Here is an 18,130-nt window from a genome sequence, read left to right as displayed (position 1 = left end):
ACTCGAATATTTAATCGAGTATATGTTATCTCTCGTCAATATCAGAGGGAAAATCAGAATTTAAAACTTATGGGTTCAGTATTCTAATTCTTTTAAGTTACTGAGTTCTAAATTAATAATTTGTGCATAATTCAATAATTTTTTAAGACAAATATGGAATTTGGACAAGAGTTATCGGGTTCAACCGAACCCGTATTCGAAGGGCTAGCTAGCTCCGTCCCTGGTCGACATAAGTACCGTATAACGCTGTCCACGAAGGCTTTAGCACCCTATGCATGTATGTACGTATAAAACTCATTGTTGAAATCCATATATCTAGAGATCTAGAAACCCCTTTCTTCCCCTCCCTTCATCCAACCAAAACCCCTCTCAAAAACAAAATAAAAATGGCTTCTATGGTTTTTGCATCAACACCTTTGAGTACTAAATCATTTGTCAAACTAAGAACAAACTCAAAATACTCTCCTTCTTCACTGATTGTTTCTTCATCCTCTAGGGATTCTTATTTACATTTATCATACAATATTTCTCATGTTAAGTTTTCCAAATCTTCATATTTTCAGGGTGATGGTTTCTCTAATTTTTCATTACCAAAATTTTCAAGAGTTGCTAATTCATTTTCTCCATCTTTGAATACAATTAAGGCTCAAGCTGGTGGAGAAAAAAATGTATATCGTTTCGAAGCACATGACATCGTAAGAACTTGAATTTCTTTCATTGTTGTTAATGAATTTGAATTTACAATATAATTCTTGTTTCTTTCTCATTTGTTCTTCTTATATGTTTTCTCTTTCAACCTAAACTAAATCAATGTCATACTATACCCCTCATTTAACATTATCCTCTTTATCAAATTTTATATCGTATTTTATTTTCCAGTTCTAACATTTTTTATTTATACAGGCGATACCAATTAATTGGACATATGTTTTAATCATGTTAGTATGTTTACTTTAGGTCCTATGCTTTTTAAGAGTTCTTTATCCGAATTTTTTGTGCTATAATCTTCTAATAATTTTGTCCTGAAATTATTTTTGATGGAGAAATATGATTAGTGATGATTCATATAGCCGAACATAACTTGTTTACGATCGGGACACAATTATTATTGTTGTAATATTTTCTGTTTTACTCTCTTTGCTTTCTTGATCTCCTTCTTTTTTTTCTTCTTTTTAATACATTAGTTATCTCTTTATTCTCTTAAATCCTTTTGTTATTTCAAATAAATTCAAGATTTGCATATCCGCTAACAGCTTGTTTGGATGGTTGTTACCAATTGTATTGTATCGTATTGTTATTTTAAATACAATATTTGTTTTGAGGAATGACTGATTTGGTGTGGTCGCATTGTTACCTTATTTTTTTTCTCATCTTGCTCTTCCTTATTATTAAACAATGTTATTATATCCTTTACCCTATGTACCTACCTTTTCATATAATAATTCTACCTTGTACCTTATTTTTTTCTTTATAATATTACAAGTTTATTTTTTATATTGTTGGTATGTGACATCATGTAAACATTGTATACATCAAAACGATACAGTACAATACAACACTATATGATACATTATGAAATGATACATAACAAACATCCAAACAAGCTGTAAATTTTGAGCCAAAATAGTTGAAATTATTTCAGAATTATATTTATATTGTAATAATCTAACAAATATCCTCTCCCTTTTGTACCTTTTGAGTAAACAAGTGATTTATTGTTTGTAATCTTTTTCAGAGAGAAAAGAAATATATCTCCCTCCGCAAATACAGTGGGAAGGTTCTGCTAATTGTTAATATTCCTGAGCAAGGGTATATCTTCTTCTTCTCTATCAAATAACTATGTATAATTTTCTGCATTATGTGAATTTCACCCTTGAAGTAAGTAACAGTACATTTTGGCCCCTGTAACTATTCTTTTTGTAAATTCCTTAAAATAACTGACCACTGCAAAATATTTTCTATTTTCTCAGGTTTTTGTCTATTTCACGAGCTTTCATTGGCCTTTAAATGAAAAATAAATTCTCTAAAATGGTGTTTGAGGATTAGAAATCAGGAAAGTCATTGAACTAATTTTTCTTGTAACCAATAATTCACTCAACTTTGCCCAATTAACATATAGGATATTCTCCTTTGTTTCTTCCTTGTGATTTTCTATGATATTTAGGTAAAGTTGAGTGATATTTTTATTACAAAAAATTATTTAGTGACTTTGGTGCAAAAATATAAAAACCGAGTGAAATTAACCCTTTTTGAACCATAATGGATATCTGTCTAGTTTTTATCATAGTCCCGGAAATTAAATCACCGATCTTCAATTTTCAAAATAAATAAGAAGTAAAACAGTGCATATATTTGTTCTCTCATTATTTATTTTATGCATAGCGAGATAGATCCAGAATTTAAAGTTTATGGGGTCCTACAGTACCTTGTTTTTCTTTGACCGGCCTATCTTCTTTCTATAAGCAAGCTCCCTCCGGCCGTCCAGTCCCTGGACGGCTCTCGGTACTTGAGCATGTTGGGGGATTAGGCGGCAGTTGAAAGAGCTGCTCGAAAGCTTGACGAACAAGCGAAAAAAGCCTATCTATTCTATTTTCTTAGGCCTTAAGTTAATATTAACAATAATAAGGGTGTGTGTGTAATATTGATGCATTCATGTGTTATGCTCCCATTATTCCTTTTAATTGATATTTTGTATATACTGATTTCAGTTCTGATGATGCAAAGTCGGAGATCAAGCTTCTCAATAATCTACATAACCGGTACAAAGACAACAAACCTAAAGGTTAGTCGTCTATTTTATTTTAATTTACAAACTTATATTCTTTGTCAAATTTGTACTTTTCTCAATTACTTACAAATTAACTAATCGACCCTTTACAATGTTATTCTTACTATTACTTTTATATGTACTCCGTATCTTCCTCTTCTCTATATAAAGCTCTGGAAATAATGAGAAAATTCTATAATATTTGGCTTGCTTCCTTCATAGTTTTGGTATATGCTCTTCATATTTCCATTGGTTTTTGTTCCTTTTAGTGGCTAACTCTAGGGGTGTCAAATGGGTGAGTTGGGCTGATTTTGGTCGGATCAAAAAGGGTTGAATCAATAAATGGACCGGTCTATCACCCGTCCAAAAGTTATTTTGACAGAGATATGCTGGGTCAAGATGGTTAAAATTTATCTCATACCCAACTCGTGCAACTCTTACCAAGCTTTACTTAATGTGTGTTGTTTTCTTATGAATTATTTAATTATTAAATAAGACTTCTTTTTCTTTTTTTATGGTCATATATAACATATCAAACAAAAAGAATTATTTTAAAGATATTTTAATTAGAAAAGTTACTCATGTATCAATTTGGGTTACAAAATCAGCCCAATTTTGAATGAGTCGAGATGTGCTGGGTCAGAATGGACTAAGTTCAACATTGGGCGGGTTAATCGGTTTGGACTTAAATTGCCACCCATATCTGACTCCATGCTTTATCAATCTTTGAGGATGCATTTTCTTATTCCTGTCATAAAGCAGATTTAGAGGTTAGTCAATTCATATAACCTTTTTATTGTCATCGTTAGAACTTCAACCTAACACATCTAATATTTGTGTTGATTCAAAACCAACTATACTATATTAAAAGTGTATTAAATCAACGATTAATATAAATATCAGAAAAGATATGCACATAGGAGTTTCGCAAGTGTGAAAACGACGATAGGAGACATAGAAGAGTTACACCAAGGATCTGCATTGAGTGTTGGTATTTGTTTACGTTAGTTATGAATGTGTTAATCAATAGTATATGTGTAATGAGGTCTCGTGGTGTATATATGCTTATTTGAGATGATATGGTGTCGATTAATGAAACTAGTGAAGGTGTCATCCAAAAACATAAATTATATGAAAACACTCTAGAAAATAAAAAGTTTTAGTATAAGTAAAAGTAAGACAGAATATATGCATGCAAATTGAGCTCGCCAAAGAAGAGTAAAATCGTTTCTGAGAATAGATGGAATCACAAAACATAGACATGTGGACAGAGGGGATCCAGATTTTTAAGTTCGTGGGTGCACTACCGGCATTAACCAAATTTGATACTTGTAAATAGTGTTAATTTTTTTTTCCTTTTTCTTTTTGGTCAACAATGTCAATTGATATCGGAACATTTAGTGTTTTATGACTTATTGTCAATTTAAAATATTATTTAAAAAGATAACTTATACACTTCTTAAACCATTCAGTTCTTACTATAAAAATTCAAAACAAAATGCTAATAACAATTTAATACCGTAAAATTTAAAACTTGTGCAAATTTAAGTGCAAAAAGAAACACAAAAAAATCTTAACATATGACTAATTCTATATATGTGAACTACTTACAAAATAAACTATATGTTGTAATAAAATATTATAGACAAAAGTCCAATAATTTTATTGAAACAAAAATATTCAAACAAGTTATTGTGTAATTTAATATTCAGTAAAAAGCAAAAAGGGTAAAGAGAAAATTAATTGAGAGATTACAATTAAGATCGAGGTTAGCATAAACTGGGAGTAGGAAGACTAATAGATTTTAGGGGGGGGAAACAAATGAAAAAAACAAACAAAAAAACAAATAGAGAACAGCAGGATGAGAAAATCCCAAGAGGGATTCGATCCCTTGTTGTTGGGAAAGTAAAACAACCGGACAACCAGTGAACCACTTAGCTTTATAGAGCATGGGTTCCCAAAGTTAATATTAGACCCTTTCTTTAAATTATATACATGGAAAAACTGATTTGCTGGGAAGACCATGGGTTCACGTGAACCCCAATTTACACTGTAGATCCACCCCTGCATGTAGAATCTGTGGGGCACATGCCCATGTTGTCCAGCCAAAGGCCCAATGGCCTAATCCTATTCTCTTTTGGTTTTCATTCCTATTCGGAATTGGATTCGGTATTTATTCCTATTTTGAGTGAGTTTTGGCTTTAAGAGAAAACACCACTCATGATCTATAAATAAGACAACCTTGGAGAATTATTCCATGCTCATTGGTACAAGTCTCTGAAAGACTTAAGCACATAAGAGTGGTTTTTGAGAGAGTTTTCATCAAGAGAGAAGAGATAAGAAAAGTGTTTGTTTTGTTGCAGATTTTTATTCCGACCAACCAACTTTAAATCACATTTTCTAATTTGTTAGCCGTTGGATCGGGCTGATATTTTGAATAAATATTTGTAACATCTTGTTCTTTGATTTGAATGGTGGAGATCAGATTTGGGTGTTTGTAGCATCTGATTTCGAGCCTCGAACAGAAGCTTCATTTTTGTGAATTCTCCTCTTTCTTCAATTGATTAGTTGTTGCTCTTATTGCTATTATTGCTCTGCGTTTGACACTTGTTGTATAGCCAATTTGAAAAACTTTTGTAACCCTCTTATTGCTATAGTGGATCTTTTTGGATCTTTGTGATCCCGTGGTTGAAGGGATTTCCACGTTAAAATTTGGTATTCTTTATCTTATTTATTTTCGGATTTTCCTCTTCCTCGACATAACAGTGGTATCACAACCTTGGTTATTTATCTGGGTTGTTACGGAATGGAGGTGATTATGAGCAAGATGGAATGTTTAAATGTGATAAATTATAATGTTTGGAGAATCAAGATGAAAGATTTGTTATTCGTGAAGAAGATGCATCTCCCATTTTTGCAACTCATAAACCCGAGAGTATATCTGATGAAGATTGGGAGTTCGAGCACTAACAAGTATGTGGATATATATGACAATGGGTTGAAGATAATGTTCGCAACCATATTGTGAACGAGACATATGCGAGATCATTGTGGGAAAAGCTAGAGACTCTTTATGCTTCAAAAACTGGGAACAACAAGTTGTTCCTTCTAAAGCAATTGATGACCTTTAAATACAAGGAAGGCAACCCAATCCTTGATCACATAAATGATTTTCAGGGCGTCCTTGATCAACTTTCTAGAATGGAAGTTAATTTTGATGATGAGATACAAGGACTTTGGCTTCTTAATACTCTGCCAGACTCTTGGGAAACTCTTCCTGTTTCTTTGAAAAATTCATCTCCTGGAGGTAAGGTGACCATGGAATATGCCAAAACTGGTGTGTTGAACGAGGAAGTAAAGAGAAAATCTCAGGGTTCGTCCTCACAAGCAGATATCATGGTTACAAACGACCGGGGGAGAAATAGAACAAGAGGCTCGAAGAATAGATTTAATAGTAGAAGTAAGTCAAGGTCCAAATACCATAATATTACATGCAACCATTGTGTCAAGAAAAGACACATCAAAAGGTTTTGCCACAAGTGGTTGCAAGATATTGGAGAAGGAAATAAAGTTGAAAATAGCGAGAACAATGTTGCTGCTATTGTTCGAGATGATCTTCTTTTTTCTTATGATAAAACATCATCAATTTGGTATCCTATGAGACAAGCTGGATAGTAGATTATGCATCTACCTCACGTGTCACACCAAGAAAAGACTTTTTCTCATCTTATACTTCTGTTGATTCTGGAGTGTTAAAGATGGGCAATGCCAGTGAAGTTAAGGTGTTTGATGTTAGCACAATTTGTTTGAAAACTAATAATGGTTCAATGTTAGTTCTTCAAGATGCCAAGCATGCTCCAGACTTTCCTTTCAATTTGATCTCGACAGGAAGATTAGACGATGAAGGTTACCATAATGCCCTCTTTAATGGCCAATGGAAGCTCACCAAGGGCTCGTTAGTAGTGGCTCGAGGAGTCAAGTCTGGTCATTTATATGTGACACAGGGCTCTATTCTTAATGACTCCATAAATCTGGTGGAAAGTGAAACTTTATCAGAAGTGTGGCACAGAAGATTGAGTCATATGAACGAGAGGGGAATTATGTGTTTGGCTAAGAAAAGTTTGCTTTCTGGATTGAAACAAGCAAAGCTGAAAAGGTGTATCCATTGTTTAGCTGGCATATAGAAAAGGGTTTTCTTTCATAGCCATCTCCCTCAAGAAAGTTTGATTTATTAAAGCTAGTACACTCTGATTTGTGTGGTCCTTTTAAAGTAAAGTCAAAACGTTGCCTATGTTATCAATTTATCTCCTGTTGTTTCTTTGGATGATGATATCCCAGACAGAGTTTGGTTTGCCAAAGATGTTTCTTATGATCACCTGAAAGTTTTTGGGTATAAAGCTTGTGTGCATGTTCCTAAAGATGAGAGATCAAAACTGGATGTCAAACTAAGCAGTGCATCTTTATCGGTTATGGTCAAGATGAGTTTGGATATCGTTTTCACGATCTAGTTGACAATAAACGTATTAGAAATCGTGATGCAATATTCTTTGAAAACCAGACTATTAAAGATATTGACAAAGCTGAGAAGATAGATTCTCAGAGTAATGAGAGCTTAGTTGATATTGATCTAGTTTCTATTGCTAAGGCGCCTATTGCACATGAAGAAACCCAAGACAATAATGAAGATAGTGATCGAGATCAAAATGATCATCATGGTGTAGATATTATAGATGCTCCAGTTGATGAAGTTGTGGTTGATCAACAACCAATTCCTGCTCAGGTAACTACTTCAAATGCTCCTGAATCCTCTCTTAGAAGATATACAAGGGAGAAACAAAAATCCATGTGTTATCCTCCTGATGAGTATCTACTTTTGACTGACATGGGAGAACCTGAGAGCTATGATGAAGCCATGCAAGATACTCACAAATATCAGTAGATCGAAGCCATGAAAGATGAGATGAAGTCACTCCATGAGAATAACACATATGAGTTAGTGAAATTGCCGAAAAGTAAGAGAGCTTTATTTAACAAATGGATATTCAGAATAAAGCAAAATAACCATACCTCTGCACCTAGATACAAGGCGAGGTTAGTTGTTAAAGGTTTTGGCCAGAAGAAATGAGTTGACTTTGATGAAATTTTCTCCCTTGTTGTGGAGATATTTTCTATTCTTATGGTTCTAGACGTAGTCGCAAGTCTAGATTTAGAGGTTGAGTAGATGGATGTCAAGACTGCTTTTCTTCATGGTAATTTAGATGAGGAGATTTATATGGAGCAGCCTGAGGACTTCGTCGTTAAGCTTGCAGATAAACATGAATTTTTCAGAAAATTGGCAGGCATGAAGCATGTCAATAGTTCCTCTACTTGAAGACATATTTGGCCTCTTGGCAGAAGGGGGAGTTTATTGGGCACATGCCCGTATTGTCCAGACACCCAATGGCCTAATCATGTTCTCTTTTGGTTTCCATGCCTATTCGGAATTGGATCCAATGTTTATTCCTATTTTGAGTGGGTTTTGGCTTTAAGAGAAAGCACCACTCATGATCTATGAATAGGACAACCTTGGAGAATCATTTCATGCTCATCGGTACAAGTCTCTGAAATATTTAAGCACATAAGAGTGGTTTTTGAGAGAACTTTCATCAAGAGAGGACAGAAGAAAAGTGCTTGTTTTGCTGAAGATTTTTATTCCGACCAGCCAACTTCAAATTACTTTTTCTAATTCGTTAGTCGTTGGATCAAGTTTATATTTTGACTGGGTATTCGTAACATCTTTGTCTTTGATTTGAACGGTGAAGATTGGATATGAGGCCCGTAGCATCTAATTTCAAGCCTCGAACAACAACTTCATTTTTGTGGATTCTCCTCTTTCTTCAATTGATTAATTGTTGCTATTGTTGCTCCGTGTTTGGCACTTGTTGTTTAGCCAATTCATAGAACTTTTGTAACCCTGTTATTGTTATAGTGGAGCTTTTTGGATCTTTGTGATCCCGTGATTTTTATCTTCGATTTGAAGGGTTTCCACGTTAAAATTTGATGTTCTTTATCTTCTTTATTTTCGGGGTTTCCTCTTCCTCAACATAACAGAATCTTGATGATTGAATTTTTTAAAAGGAACGAAGTAAAGTTGTCTTTAACACAGTTGATGAAAGCAAAATTTTTATGTAGGTCGTCTGGTAAAATTTTTGCTTGTGTTCAATGTTTACATCAAATCAATAGATTCATGATATGTGATTGCACATATACTTTTAAAACTTAGTCATAATTAATTAGTACATATTCTCAGCCTATTAGACCACTTAAACAATGATAAATTCATATTATTTGGTGTAATTTGGGTGCAGAAAATTATTTAATGATACCAACTAATTAGGATTAAGATTTGATCACAGCGGACACTTATATTAAGTTCATTATTTATGAAGAATCTTTTTAGTATTCTTAGAAGTTTTATTTTAGAAAGGAACCTTTAATATCAAAGAATAACAAGTTATTAAGTATTGGAATGAAAAGGGCAGCCGGGTGCACTAAGCTCCCGTTATGCGTGGGGTCCGGGGAAGGACCGGACCACAAAGGTCTACCGTACGTAGTCTTACCCTGCATTTCTGCAAGAGGATGTTTTCACGGGCTAGTTTGAGATTGAGACGTAATTATAATTATTATTTGCTTAAATTTATTTTGATTTTGATTTTGATTTTTCAATGACGACCATACCATGTAAGAAAATTTTTTCCAATGAAAAACCTATCCTTTTCTTAAAAAGCTCCAAAAAGCTAAACTAACTTTCAATACAAAACACAACTATATTCTACTGCAAGAAATACCTTTTTGAAAATTTTTCCTAATAATTTTCTATTTCTATTGTGGTCTGAAATATGTTTGTCATCCTTTTTGTAGGTTTTGCGGTTCTAGGGTTTCTTTATGATAAGAAAGAAACAGGCAAATCAGGATATGGAGGGGGAAAACAAGAAATTCTTAATACTGCTGAATTTCCACTTTTCGACAAGGTAAACTCTACTTTCATATTCATGAAGTTATTTAATTCGAAGGACGCTTTTGTTAATTTCTTGACTTTTGTTGAAGGTTTAAATGACGTTAAATACAAAGGTCTATTTAAAATTAATTGAGTTTAGGTTATACACAATGTTAGTGTAAAGAAAATTACATTATCGGGTTATATTTACATGTTATAACAAGTAATCTATCTTATTTTCAAGATTATAAATTTTACACTTCAAAGAAGTTTACTTGTAAATATCCTTTGGTTACACTGACTATGTATATAACTTAACACAAACTACTACGTGTTTCATGTAGTTTGAATAATGAAAAATCTGTTGGGAATAAATCCCGTAAAAATAATATTCACGGTATTAGTGATAAACGCGGAACACTAAATTATAGTTAAATCAGCAAGAATAGAAATGCAGCAATAATGACACCAAGATTTTACATGGAAACTCTTCTGAATAAAGGAAAAAACCACGGCCAAGAAGAGCAACTGATATCACTATAGCGAGGATTTACACTGTGTAGTAACGAGTACAAATACTCCTAAGACCACTACACCCTCAAAAGAAAGAACACTCTTTTGCTTTTTCCACCTCACTACAATATCTCTCACACTCTGTTTTTCTTCACAGACTATTTTCTTATAGTCTATGGAATATCTTGCTCTCTCTCACTCAGATGTATTGTCTGAGATTTTCGTGTGTAGAAATGAGAGTTAAAACTCTCCTTTTATAGCCAAAACTTCGCTTTCTAATGCCTACAATATTTGACAATTTGCACACCCTTTTTACAATTTCAACAAGGTTGGCTACCAAACCAAACCAAGTTAATAAAATTGGCTACCAAATTATACTAATTCAACAAGGTTGGCTACCAAACCAAACCAAGTCAACAAAATTGGCTACCAAATCATTTGAATGAGATGGACACCATATCAATCTCCCCTCCAGTCTCATTCATCTAGAGGAGGTAGCACTGTCTTCTAGTCTGAGTGCATGCCGACAAGTTCTTTGCATAGCTCGAACTTGTCTCTTGGTACCACCTTGGTCAACATATCAGTAGGATTTTCACTTGCGTGAATATTTTTGACCTGAAGTGATTCGTTCTCCACTTGCTCACGAATCCAATGATATTTGACGTCGATGTGTTTTGTTCTCGCATGGTACATGGAGTTTTTCCTTAGGTCTATTGCACTATGACTACCGCAATAGACAACATACTTCATCTGTTGCAATCCAAGTTCTTGAAGAAATCTCTTGAGCCATAGCATCTCTTTGCCTGCTTCAGTAGCCGCAATATACTCCGCTTTAGTTGTAGACAGTACGACACACTTCTGCAACTTCGACTGCCATGAGATAGCTCCCCCTAAAAATGTGAACATGTATCCCATAGTAGATTTACGATTATTAAGATCACCTGCCATATCAGCATCCGTGTAGCCCTTCAAGATTGAATCAGATCCTCCAAAACACAAGCAATCTCCTACAGTACCTCTTAGGTACCTGAGTATCCACTTGAATGCTTCCCAATGTTCCTTTCTAAGATTTTCAAGGAATCTGCTAACAACACCAACTGCATGAGCAATATCTGGTCGAGTGCATACCATTGCATACATCAAACTTCCGACGGCAGAGGAATAAGGAATCTTGGCCATTCTCTCTTTTTCCTCCATTGTTGTAGGACACATCTTCTTGCTCAACTTCAGGTGATCAGGAAGGGGTGTGCGAACCAACTTAGCACTTTTCATATTGAAGCGCTCCAGTACACGTTCTATGTACTTCTCATGTGACAAGTAAAGCTTTCTTTCTTTTCTCGAATGAGTAATTCTCATGCCCAAAATCTGCTTAGTATGACCCAAGTCTTTCATTACAAAAGACTTATTCAACTGTTTCTTCAACTCGTCAATCTTGGAAGCATTCCTGCCCACAATCAACATATCATCCACATATAGCAAGAGGATGATAAAATCATCATCAGAAAATCTTTGTACAGACACACAATGATCTGAAGAAGTCTTCTTGTAGCCTGGCTCCCCCATAACAGACTCAAACATCTTGTACCACTGTCTGGGAGCTTACTTCAATCCATATAGACTCTTCTTAAGTTTGCATACAAGATTTTCTTTACCTTTTGCCTTGAAGCCTTCAGGTTGTTCCATATAAATCTCCTTTTCTAAGTCACCGTGAAGAATCCGCTCAATCTCCAAATCAAAACTGGCAGTCAAACCAAGAACTGTCCGAATGGAGGACATTTTCACGATAGGAGAAAATATTTCGTCAAAGTCAATAGGTTTCCTTTGACCAAATCCCTTGACAACCAATCTATCTTTGTATCTGGGCTTCAAACTATGTTCTTCAGCTTTAACTTTGAACACCCACTTGTTCTTCAAAGCCCTCATGCCCTTAGGCAATTTCACCAACTCATAAGTATGGTTCTCATGCAGAGATTTCATCTCATCTTGCATGGCTTCAATTTATTGATCCTTGTGCTCATCTTCTATAGCCTCTGCATAACATTCAGGTTCTCCCTCATCAGTGAGTAATACATACTCACTAGATAAATAACGGGAGGAAGGAGTACGAGGTCTAGAGGACCTCCTGAGTGGAATATCTAGCTCGTCCACAACTTCGTGAGTAGGAACATTTACCTCATCAACATTAGCATTGTTATCACCATCACCATCAATATGCTGATCTGGATTATGGTTCTGGGCATCACCATCATCATTGAGCCCACCAACGTCATCCGCATTTGTATGAGGAAGTTGATCAAGATTGCCTAAACCTTCAGAACTTGGAGATTTTAGCTTCTCCACTTTGTTAATATCTTCAATGGTTTGATCCTCCACAAAAATAACATCACGACTTCTCACGACCTTCTTCTCAATTGGATCATATAGCTTGTAACCGAACTCATCAAGGCCATAACCAATGAAGATGCACTGCCTTATCTTAGCAGTTAATTTTGACCTCTCATCTTTAGGCACATGTACAACAGCTTTGCAACCAAACACTTTCAAGTGGTCATAAGAAAAATCCTTGCCATACCAAACTCTATTTGGAACATCGCTTTACAAAGCAACTGCAGAGGATAGATTAATAACATGTGCAGCGGTCAACAAAGCCTCACCCCAAAAGGAATTAGGCAACTTTGCTTCAGAAAGCAAACATCTGACTTTTTCCATCAAGGTCCTGTTCATCATTTCTGCTAAACCATTAAGCTGAGGAGTCTTAGGAGGAGTCTTCTGGTGTCTGATACCCTGTTGCTTGCAGTATTCATCAAACGGTCCACAATATTTACCACCGTTATCAGTACGAATACACTTCAGCTTCTTTCCAGTTTCTCTTTCAACTAAAGCCTGAAAATGCTTAAAGACACCCAACACTTGGTCTTTAGTCTTCAAGATGTAGACCCAAAGTTTCCTTGAGCAATTATCAATAAAGGTAGCAAAATAAAGTGCACCATCTAAAGTCTTTGTCTTCATTGGACCACATAAATCTGAATGCACCAACTCAAGCAGCTCTGTCTTTCTTGAAGGAGGATGAGACTAAAAAGAAACTCTCTTTTGTTTTCCAGCCAAGCAGTGCTCACATTTTTCTAATTTTGCACTTTCAAAATTTGACAACAATTTCTTCTCGGCCAGAACATTTAGTCATTTCTCGCTAATGTGGTTAAGCCTCTTATGCCATAACTTTGAAGAGTTATTGCTCTCAACGACATTCACCATATCAACATAGGTAGAGACCGTAGTCCAGTATAGACCATGACGCTTTTCCCCACGAGCCACAATCATGGAACCTTTAATGAGCTTCCACTTTCCAGCACCATTGGTACTGACATATCCCTCATCATCCAAAATACCAACAGAGATTAAGTGCAAACAAACATCAGGTGCATGCTTTACATTGTTTAAAACTAGTTTAGTTCCAATACTAGTTTCTAAACAAATCGTTCCAACACCAGCCACCCTAGATACAGTCTCATTATCCATACTCAAAGTTCCAAAGTCACCCTGAGTATAGGATGGAAAAAATTCCTTCCTTGATGTTACATGAGATGCGGCACCACTGTCTACAACCCAGCTTGACTCATCACAAGCAATATTTATCAGATCCATATCAAGGACGGTAACAAGATCTTCTATAGTGACGGTGGCCACACGATTGTCATCTTCTTTCTGTTCTTCCTTGTCTTTATTATCCTTTTTCAAAATCCGGTAGAACTTCTTTGTGTGCTCTTTCTTCCCGCAATGATAGCATTCAATATCTTTGAGTCTGCTTCTGGATTTGCTTCTATTATGTTCTCTATTTTGAGAACCCTGATTCTTACTTCTCCCCCTAGAATCAATCACCAAGACATCTGATGAGGAGGAACCTTGAGATTTTCTTCTCATCTCTTCATTTAAAAGGCTGCTCTTGGCAAGATCCATAGAGATCACACCATCCGGAGAAGAATTTGATAATGAAGTTCTAAGAATTTCCCAAGAATCTGGTAGGGAACCAAGTAGAAACAAGCCTTGAATTTCTTCATCAAATTTAATGCTCATAGCAGATAACTGGTTCATGATCCCCTATAAATTATTCAGATGATCTGTTATCGCAGAACCATCATGGTATTTTAAACCCAACATCTGTTTTATTAGAAACATCTTGTTGTTTTCAGTTTTCCGAGCATACAAACTTTCAAGGTGCTCCCATAGGGTCCGAGCATGTGTCTCCCCAAAAATATGGTTCAAAACAATATGAGATTATTATCAAGCTTTCACCCTTCATCTGATTTATTATCAAGCTTTATAGTGGCGAAGACAAGTTGATGAAATTTTTTGACATAGAGCAAATCTTCCATTTTGCCCTTCCAAAATGGCATAGTTTGTGTCATTCAAAGTAACTATTCTACTAGTGTTGGCTTCCATCGTTTATCACAAATACAAATACAATTTATTATGAGACCAAAGTAATTCTTTTCTGATGTGGAAGTTCAGACTGTGCTGCAACCACAGAGCATACTCAGACAGAACCTTGGCTCTTATACCACTTGTTGGGAATAAACCTCGTAAAAATAATATTCACGGTATTAGTGATAAACACAGAACACTAAGTTATAGTTAAATCAACAAGAATAGAAATGCAGCAATAATGACACCAAGATTTTACGTGAAAACTCTTCTGAATAAGGGAAAAACCCACGACCAAGAAGAGCAATTGATATCACTATAGCGAGGAATTTTACACTGTACAGTAACGAGTACAAATACTCCTAAGACCACTACACCCTCAAAAGAAAGAACACTCTTTTGTTTTTTCCACCTCACTACAATATCTCTCACACTCTATTTTTCTTCACAGACTATTTTCTTATAGTCTGTGGAATACCTTGCTCTCTCTCTCACTCAAATGTATTGTCTGAGATTTTGGTGTGTAGAAATGAGAGTTAAAACTCTCCTTTTATAGCCAAAACCTCACTCTCTAAAGCCTACAATATTTGACAATTTGCACATCCTTTTCACAATTTCAACAAGGTTGGCTACGTTACCAAACTAAACCAAGTCAATAAAATTGGCTACCAAATTATACTAATTCAACAAGGTTGGCTATCAAAACAAACCAAGTCAACAAAATTGGCTACCAAATCATTTGAATGAGATGGACACCATATCAAAATCTTATATTGCCTCCATTACAAAAATTAACAATGACAGGATTAGCTTGAATATGTCTTGGTTTTGATTAATTTGTAAGTCTGGAACTCGTGTAATCATACATTACTTCATACTTGAGGGTAATACAATTTTAAAAATAATTTACATATAACATATTTCCTATATAAAGGTTAACAAATATATATTTTAACTAATTAAAAGTTAAATATGTTGACTCATATGTGACCCGACCAAAATCAAAATTTACGAATAACCAAGGGACCAAAAGTGTTATTATCTCTAATTTGTAAGTTTGGATCTCTTGCCATCCGTGAAGTATAATATATGGATAATAGCACTTTTGCCCCCTTAGTTGTAATTTCGTTTTGGTCATTTGATATATGATTTAACACATTTAATCTTTGATTAGTTAAAATGTGTGCTTTTAGTCCGTTTTACATTAAAAAAAAATTGTTATATTTAGATTACTTTTAGGACTATATTACCCTCCAATTATTAAATATGAATTAGCAATATAAATTTAACATAACACATTTATAATGAATTGATTTCAAAGTTAATAATTCGTTAAGTTTGTGAAGATTCACAAGCATACGGATCAACAGTGCACAATTCAATTAATTAAATGTTAGATATGCTTAATTTACTAGACATCACAAGGACCAAAAATGATACTTTGTCGATATTACTGGGACTAAAAGTGGATTGTTTTTTGTCTGAACACTAATGTGATGTTCTACTTGAATTAACAGGTTAAATTGAATGATAAACATAAACATATTTATGGCATTAACGAAAAGGAAAGAGATGCAGATCTTTATTATTTTCTCAAAGAAGAAACAAAAGGAGGAGATATTACAGAGGAATTCGTTAAAATTTTAGTAGATTGGACCGGAGTTCCTGCCAAACAACGCTATGATCCCTTCCCAATATTAGATGATGAAACTAAAAAATCCGAAACTGGGAAATCGGGCGAGAACCCGGGTACTACAGCAGGACAACGAGACGATCCCCGCTTTGTTCTTGAGGTACGTACTTATTTAGTCTGTTTCAAAAAAAATATATGAGTTCAGAATAAGAAAGTTAATTTTTTTTAAACTTTTTATCTCGTGAATACAGACATTAATTTCTTAAACATTTTAACATGAAATTTAGATAATTAAAAATTGCATAAATAGTACTAGTATAATAAATTTTATTCCATTTTTTATAATTAAAATTCATTAGAATATACAAAATTTATTTAATTTGTAATCTCAATTCGGACACTAAAATCATTACTGTTTTTTAGCTTCTCACCCAGTATCTCGTACCTGCTTGGGTCTGGATACATAGGGCTTCTGAGGTCGTATGGCCCATTAACAGAGAAGCTATATATATATATATATATATATATATATATTAATTGAATTACCACGAGTTTGAATTTCATTAGGAAATTGGGTGTCCCCTTCTCATGCTAATTATGATAAATTGATACTAATTGTCAAGAACCAAAAAGAAAAATATAAAAAATACAGTAACAGAGATTATCTAGGTTAGAATCACGTAAAATTAAATATCAAAATTTTATCAAACACTATCGGGTTTGCTAATATTTTTACCAATATTTAATAAGTACATAGTTTTTTTTCAGAAAATATTTTTATTATTCAACAAAAATACATCTGGATAATAAATCATTTTCCTGAAAAATGACTTTCGTCCTGCCAAAACACACCCTTAAGTTTATATCATTTTTTTTCTTTGATTGCTTTCACCTTAGTCTTAATTTTCCTTGTTAAATTTCATTTATTTTTATATCTTGAAGTTTACTCTTATTTTTTCACCTATTTCCAGCATGCCATTGCTAGATTAGTTCGCTGAGAGTACATGGAACGGCTATATATCAGCAAGGTTGATATACCATTACCTTTATTGGTAGGAAAATATGTGTTTAATTAAACAATTTGCATCAAAGTTAATGATGTATTGCTCATATTGTGTAAATGTAATTGAGATACAAATTATGAATAATTAATGTTGGTGACTCTTTATGTATTTTTCTTCCATAGTTTTATCTTAGCTTCTAAACTACAAAAATGGGGCGAAAACCTTTAATTTTTATTGTAATTACTTTATTCAAAAACTCCGCATTCTCTAATCACCTAACTCCCCTCTGGGGCTAATCATATTATTTTAAAGATGTAATTATTTAAAGTTTATAATTGAATTTTAAATACATATGAATTGCATCTGTAAAAGTGAAGCAGCACAATGACACTCCAATTTAAGATCTTAGTCTTTATTGACTTATTCATACTAATTAAACTGATTATCGGTCGGCCAGTGATCACTACCTCGATTCCAAATTAGTTATTAGTGTTAAACTGTTAATTATGTGAATTATCCAAAATCACTACGCTAGATGATAAATCCACTCGTATAAGTGGGCATGTTCCTTTTTTCTTTTTTGATAATACTTATCTTTGAAGCAACTTTCGACTAATTCAAGTGCTTAGTATGCAACTCTTAGAATATATTTATAGGTCAGGGGTCGAGTCATGGAAACCGCAACTAATATTTGTATTAGGGTAGACTGTCTACACTATACCCTTTGGGGTGCAGCCCTTAATCTAATGAAATCGGAATAACTTGAAATGCATACATGATCACGCCCAACTATGCCCTCTAAAAAGGACTCTGCGGAC

At 34.2% G+C, this 18,130-nt stretch overlaps 1 protein-coding gene across 2 annotated transcripts; it reads left to right on the top strand.

The window, feature by feature from the left end:
• The first annotated feature begins 323 nt into the window (after positions 1 to 323).
• Positions 324 to 17,480, top strand: LOC104248570 (probable glutathione peroxidase 2). Of its 2 annotated transcripts, XM_009804854.2 has the most exons (7): positions 337 to 533; positions 645 to 695; positions 1,736 to 1,809; positions 2,709 to 2,782; positions 9,668 to 9,777; positions 16,193 to 16,468; positions 17,280 to 17,480. In XM_009804854.2, exons 1-7 carry the CDS (start codon positions 387 to 389, stop codon positions 17,304 to 17,306), a joined length of 759 nt encoding a protein of 252 aa, XP_009803156.1. In that variant the 5' UTR covers positions 337 to 386; the 3' UTR covers positions 17,307 to 17,480. The 2 variants fall into 2 exon arrangements, with proteins under 2 accessions (XP_009803155.1, XP_009803156.1); XM_009804853.2 differs by having other exon boundaries at positions 324 to 695.
• The last annotated feature ends 650 nt before the right edge of the window (positions 17,481 to 18,130 follow it).

This window comes from Nicotiana sylvestris, chromosome 12 (assembly GCF_000393655.2).
Source record: "Nicotiana sylvestris chromosome 12, ASM39365v2, whole genome shotgun sequence".
NCBI lineage: Eukaryota > Viridiplantae > Streptophyta > Magnoliopsida > Solanales > Solanaceae > Nicotiana > Nicotiana sylvestris.
Note: the sequence above shows the minus strand (reverse complement) of the source record. Positions and strands in the feature narration are given on the sequence as shown.